We start from the raw sequence: 6448 nt of genomic DNA, 5'->3' as shown, positions 1-6448 counted from the left end.
AAAAAAAAAAAAAAAAAAAAAAAAAAGAGCTCCTGAATTTGAAAGAGATCAAAGACTGGAGGGAGGAAAAAGAAGGGGAGAAATGTAATTATAACCTCCAAATACAAAAGTAGTAACAATTTAAACAACAACAACAACAACAAAAAAAATGGAACCCAGAAGAGTTGGTTGGGAGTGAGAGTTAGCCCTTTATCAATTCCACTCTCAAAGGAGATAGCCTAAACTCTGTAGTGTGGATTTTTAAATTAACTTTGTTTATGTATATCGGTGATCTGCCTGCATGTTGTACGTGTACCTTCCTGGAACCGTAGTTAAGCGTTTTTAGCTGCTGTGTGAGTACTGGGATCCAAACCTGAGTTCTCTCCAAGAGCAACAAGTGCTCCTACCCACTGAGCCATCTCTCTAGCTCCTTCACTAGAATTGTGAGGTAATTGTAGATACTTGGGGGGGGGGGGTGGAAAAGCGAGCGCGAGAGAGAGCGAGAGAGAACAGAGAAAAGAAAATTCTGTTAACCCTTTTCCCAGATTCCTCCATTTAGCAGTTTTAGCAACGTTAGGCACCCGGCAGTCAGTCGATATTTGTATGTCAGTAGATGTCCCTGTGGATCCTTTTATTGCTACAGCCACTCCCGTGCCTTTTAATGCTGACAGAACTTACTCAGTGACTAAAACACAAAAATCAGGATCTGGTAGACTACACAACACAGCTGTACAGCCTATTCCAGGACCTCCGCCAAGCCCTGGGTCCCGCCCTTCCGCCGAGGCCGACCAACCGCCACCTGAGGATCTAGCCATTTCCGGAGGCGGGTGCCAAATCCCGGAAGTGTCAGCCCCGTTCCTAACGCCACTCGGTCCGAGATGGCGGATCTCCACCGCCAGCTGCAGGACTACCTGTCGCAGGGTAAAGCGAGCAGGCCGGCAGCCGCAGAGCCGCTGCTCGGCGCCAGGGCAGCAGAGGAGCCTGAAGCCGGGGACAGAGCTGCCGGGGCGTGGCTAGGCAGCACGGCTTTGCGATGGCCGTGGCCTCGGAGCCCCGCCGAGCCGCCGCCCGCTGGCTCGCCGTGCATCCCAAGCGTGACGCGAGGGCAACGCCTGGTGGCGGGCGGCCTGTGTCTGCTGCTGGCCGCGCTCTGCTTCGGCCTGGCGGCGCTCTACGCGCCGGTGTTGCTGCTGCGCGCGCGCAAGTTCGCGCTGCTCTGGTCGCTGGGCTCCGTGCTGGCGTGGGCGGGCGCGGCGCTGCTGCGGGGCGGCCCGGCGTGCGGACGTCTGCTGCGCGGCGAGGAGACGCCTTCGCGGAGCGCGCTGGGCTACGCCGCCGCCCTGGGCGCCACGCTCTACGCCGCGCTGGTCCTGCGCAGTACGTTGCTGACGGCGCTCGGCGCTTGCGCACAGGTGGCCGCGCTGCTCCACGCCTTGCTAGGACTCCTGCCCTGGGGCGGCCTGACGGCGCTGCGCCTGGCGCTTGGTCGCCTGAATCGCGGGACCGGCCTGGCCAACGCGCTCCCGGTGTGACCAGCCAGGCTAGGGACACCATGGTACCCGGGCGAACAAGGATAAGTCACCAGCTGGACTGCGCGGCGGAGTCCGTGCGCTTGAAGCAGCTGTCAAGAACTGATGGCACCTGGTGGTTCAAGATCCTTTGGCTTTAGTGTTCTGCGGTTCTGGATCGCGTGGGCCAAGAAAATACCTGACTTAACGGTGCTCTGGAGATCACAGTCATGAACTGCTTTCGCACTAAACTGGCTTTACACGGACGCCAGTTTTAGCGAGGAAAAAAGAGACACGAATAGCTTCCTGACTTAGCTGCTTTTGGAAGAACTACATTCTACCTTTTGTCATTTAAAGAAATGCGGGGGTGGGGTGTTTGGTAGAGCAGGAGGCCTCAGTTCTACTACAGCTTTTCAAACTCTCCTTATTCCTATTCACTGTAAAGCAATCCAGATTATCAGATTAAACAGTAAATTTAACCACTGGATTTAAAAGTGATTAGTTAATACATTCTACCTCAGGGTTTTTCTTCAGTTAAGAATAGGGTGCTTTATAATATTTAACTGTAAATATTTACTTGTCAAAGCAATATTCTGGACCAAAAAGCCATATATCCACTATGAGTGGCAAAATTTGCAAAGGTTTCTGCAAAAGGAATCCTGGGATGCAGGGCATTTTTATAATCTGCAGTTACCATAGTTGTCATAAACAATAGGTTTGCCAAGTTCTCATGATTCCTAACATTGCTGCTTGCTAAAAAGTCCTACACAGTTTGACACTAATGTTGTATAAAATGCTTTTCATAGTAATTGATTTCCTTCTAGGTTCAGCAGGTAGTTGTTTTTGTGGTGCTGGAGTGAATCAGCACTTAAATCTATTTAATTCACATAATTTTATTGCCAAAAACTTGTTTCAGTATTGAGTCTTGATGCACTAGAAAGTAAAGGGTATTCAGCTTAAAATGTCACACCAGTGGTTCTCACACTAAACTGGCACATCAAAAGTACCTGAGAAGCCACATCCCATCAGTTCACTTATAATACTGATGGATGGGTCCAGACGGCTTTATCTATAATAATATATAAGACATACATGTTCAGCTGAGGTTAAAGCCCTATCTGTGCAGTGGCTTGTACAATGTGAAAGTAATGGTTTTCCAGGCTGCTCCAATGTTGCCTTAACAGGTTAGGGCAAACAGTCCCCCATGATGTGATCCTATACTGGCCAATATCTCGACTTCACAGGTTTCCAAGACAACTAGCCTCTGTAGCCCCGAGTAATCCTTTTGCCATGGTCTCCAGGCAGTAGATAGAGCTACTCACCTCTCTCAGGAAAGGAAATGCTATTTTCAAGTAGTGATGTGCATCTTTTTATGTTACTATGTTCAAGATATTAAAATTGTTTCCAACATTGTCTCAAGAATTCATTACTTGAAAATAAGTTTTATAAAATTCTAAACTCAATATTTTATATTTTGACAGTGGTGCTAAAAATGCTGTATGTAGCTATTTAATGTCTAATGTAGAGGTTCTGTTTATAAATGAATTCATTCTCAAAACATGACCTGGATGGTCTCTGGATTCCTGTATAGTTCCATGGACTCTAATTTTAAGGTGTTTGAATGTTATGCCAGGGGAGTACAAGTGAGGAGGGATAGAGCTTCTAATGGTGTGAATGCTGGCATGTTTATTTTTGAAATTTACTAGAAATCTTCAGGTTCTAGCATCCAAATAATCACCATTTCTTCACTCCAGATACACACAGCTAGGGAAGCTTTCTGTGCACTGTCCAACTGTGTCAGCATGCCCAGCACCACTCAACTTGCCAAGTAACCCTGCCTTCATGTGCCAAACAATCAGCTAGGAATGCAATGAGAGCTTAGCAGCTCTAGGAGTGACTTTTAGAAAGGTTTTCTTACGAAGACCAGTGGTCAGGCCTGGAGAAATGGCTCAGTGGTTAAGAGCATCGGCTACTCCTCCAGGAGACATGAATTCAATTCCTAGCACTGACAACTGCCTAGTATTCCAGTTCCAGGGGACTTGATGCCCTCTTCTGCCTCCAAAGACACCAGCCACACAACTGGTGCACAAACATAAACTCAGACAAAGCACCAATAAAGAGGGGTATTTTTTTCTTTAAAAAGAAAGAAATAGAAAGGACAGCATAGGAAGAATCTCAATCTGACTTTCAACCTGAGCTTTGGGGTTAGGGGATGGGGGAAAAGGCGAAGTGGAATCCAGGCTGCCCTGAAACTTACTATGAAGCCAAGGATAGCACTGTACTTCTGATCCTCCTAGTCCCACCTCCCAAATGCTATGTTATACATGTGTGCCCAGATATAGATAGGTATTTTTTTTTTTGAAGAGAGGATCTCTCCTTATATGTATATGTGAGCTACCTGATAGTAGGTGCTGGAGCTGATCTCCAGTTCCTGTATGAGCTCAACTGCTGAGCCATCTCTCCAAGTCCTACCTTTAGTTTTTTTGTTTGTTTGCATGTATGTATGTACGTACGTATGTATGTACGTATATATGTAATGTACATATGTATGTATGGCTTTTTTAAGGTGGTGATGGTTTTGAGACAGAGTTTCTCTGTGTAGCCCAGGCTGTCTTAGAACTCACTTTATAGACTAGGTTGGCCTTGAACTCAGAGACCTACCTGCCTTTGCCTCCCTACCCAGCTTTTTATTTATTTTTAAAGGAAGAAATTTTTCACAGCAAAGAACTTTCTGGTACCTTCTATCTTGTACCCTGAACCCTGAAATCTTCACAGAGTGGATGTGGAAGAAGAATGCACCAAGCTAATGTTTACACAGGATTTCTCTCTCAGTGACCACTTGAAGCTAACCTGCTGGAGATGCATCCACGGGAGAGCCTCTAGTTGAAGACCCAGAAGATTCAAGTTTTGCTTCAATATAATTTTCCACCCCATAGAGCATGTCTGAGGTTTTGAGCCTTCTTGAACTAGAGCAATTTTAAAAGTGTTCCTTATCGCATAACAAGAAGAGAGAACAGAAAGATAAAAAGATGTGAAAAGCACAGAGTTGACAAATGACTGTCGGAAATGCAAGTAGTAAGGTCACCCTCAGCAGGTCAGAGGCGCTGAAACCAAGAGCTCCTTAAGGCGAGCACTGCACAAGCGGTGCTTCTGTTAAGTAAATCACATTCTGTATTCATACAAAACAAGGGTTTTTTTTTTTCTCTGACAAACTGTACATATAGAAATAAATTTCCAATTGGACATGAACTTAACTTTGTGGAGGTGCTCCGTTTCTCATGACACTTAAAAAAAGGATTCCAGCTTTTATCTTCACAAACAAACGGGAGAGTCAGAGCAATGAGGAGATACAAGACAAAGCAGGGCCAACTACCTGGGAGGGAGTCGGCATCAGTCTCTCGTCTCCAGCACCTCACTGGGCTCCTAGAACTCAGCTGCCCCAGAAGAATTCAGGGCTACAGTGGTAAGGGCTTGTTTTTGCTTCACGCGGTAAGTCCACAAGACCGTCTTAAACAGAATCCAGAGGGCCCAGGGCTATTTGGTGCTCCTACCGACCCCTCCCACTGCCTCTTGAAGTGCCTCGCCTTGGAGGGCCAGAGTTCATGTTACTCCCTCTACCCCAGTTACTGCCACTCCGGCCCCCTCGAGAAGATGAGCTGCTGCCTGGAGGGCCACCGAAAGGTTCATCCCTGTGGTATCCGTCATGATGGTCTCCATCCAAAGAGCTGGAACGCCCGGATTTTGGCACTCTCTGGGAAGGTCCTGGACCGCCTCGGCCTGAAACAAAACATGATTCAAGAAATGGCTTTCTGTATCACAGTGCCTGCTCCCCAGTAATCCCTAGTACAGCTCTCTCTCCCCGGTGACAGTGGCTTTCAGAGCTGATGGGGCTCTAGCAAGCCCAAGCATAGCAAACATGGCTCTGGCAGGCCTTGCCCTTCCCCCATTCTCCCTGCCTTGCTAAAAACTGTTGGACCACATTGCTAAAGCTAGCCAACAAGGTCCATTCTCTTATTTGGTTGGCCACTTCTTCCAATGCTGACCACCAAGATCTGGCTATCAAAGTATTGATGTTCAGCATTCCAAAGCCCCCTTTGGTCACCTAATTAGCATGCCCAATCAAAACATATCACCACATCCTGGACTATTCTAACAGAACTCTCATCTTCCCTCTTAAAAGTTACACTGGCAGGCCGGGCAGTGGTGGAACATGCCTTAAATCCCAGCACTTGGGAGGCAGAGGCAGGCGGATCTCTGAGTTCGAGGCTAACCCAGTCTACAGAGTGAGTTCCAGGACAGCCAGGGCTATACAGAGAAACCATGTCTCGAAAAAAAAAAAGTTACACCTGCAAATCAGCGCTTTACTTTTCTTCCCCAATTAATAAAGGATTTCTCTGTGAAAACAAGTGTTTGGGTGTGGTATGTGCCTAATCTAGGGTCTGGGAGGGAGCACTTCACTGTGTGCAAGTCCCTTTAGTGGGTTCCTCAGTCCCTTCCTGACCTCATCCCTGGCTCATGGCATCAGGCCTCAGTATTTCTGGAGTCCATACACAACCCGGAGCTGTTTTGCCAGAGGACAGAAGCCAGCAAACACTTAGGATCCCCAAGAAACCTGTAGCACACTGTTTTTGTTCTCCTGTGCTACCAAAGGATTTTAAGGGAAGATTTCAAAAGTACCTGCTTGGTAGCTTTAGAAGCAACTAAGATACACTGGCTGGCTGCTGCAGATGTTAGCAACAAAGGCTCCAGTTAGGATCTGTTTATGGTCTATTGTAGCACTTTGGCTTCTTTTCACATCTTTAGTGATGTGAAATATTCTCAAAGAACAAAAATAAATTGGCTTTCAGAGATTTATTAACTTTAACTTGCTTCACACTTAAGATACCAAATGTTGCCGGGCGGTAGTGGCACATGCCTTTAATCCCAGCACTTGGGAGGCAGAGGCAGGTGGATTTCTGAGT

At 47.0% G+C, this 6448-nt stretch overlaps 2 protein-coding genes across 3 annotated transcripts in view; one reads left to right on the top strand and one right to left on the bottom strand.

Annotated features, from left to right (window-relative positions):
• Positions 1-542: 542 nt before the first annotated feature.
• On the top strand, positions 543-2909 carry Sft2d3 (SFT2 domain containing 3). The gene has a single exon (XM_031365221.1). The coding sequence runs from the start codon at positions 858-860 to the stop codon at positions 1509-1511; it is 654 nt and encodes a 217-aa protein (XP_031221081.1). The 5' UTR covers positions 543-857; the 3' UTR covers positions 1512-2909.
• A 1726-nt stretch (positions 2910-4635) lies between these two features.
• Positions 4636-6448, bottom strand: part of Wdr33 (WD repeat domain 33) — a 104284-nt gene continuing 102471 nt past the window's right edge. The window contains exon 22 of one of the 2 annotated variants that reach the window (XM_031365215.1): positions 4636-5264. In XM_031365215.1, the coding sequence (XP_031221075.1) occupies positions 5035-5264 (230 nt within the window). In that variant the 3' untranslated portion in view covers positions 4636-5034. The remainder of the gene's footprint in view (positions 5265-6448) is intronic. The other variant, XM_031365216.1, reaches the window with a different exon arrangement.

Source organism: Mastomys coucha, unplaced genomic scaffold (assembly GCF_008632895.1).
Source record: "Mastomys coucha isolate ucsf_1 unplaced genomic scaffold, UCSF_Mcou_1 pScaffold13, whole genome shotgun sequence".
In the NCBI taxonomy this organism is placed as follows: Eukaryota; Metazoa; Chordata; class Mammalia; order Rodentia; family Muridae; genus Mastomys; species Mastomys coucha.
Note: the sequence above shows the minus strand (reverse complement) of the source record. Positions and strands in the feature narration are given on the sequence as shown.

Coding starts and splice junctions, on each gene's coding strand:
- Sft2d3 (XM_031365221.1), top strand. CDS start 858: ATGGCGGATCTCCACCGCCAGCTGCAGGACTACCTGTCGCAGGGTAAA.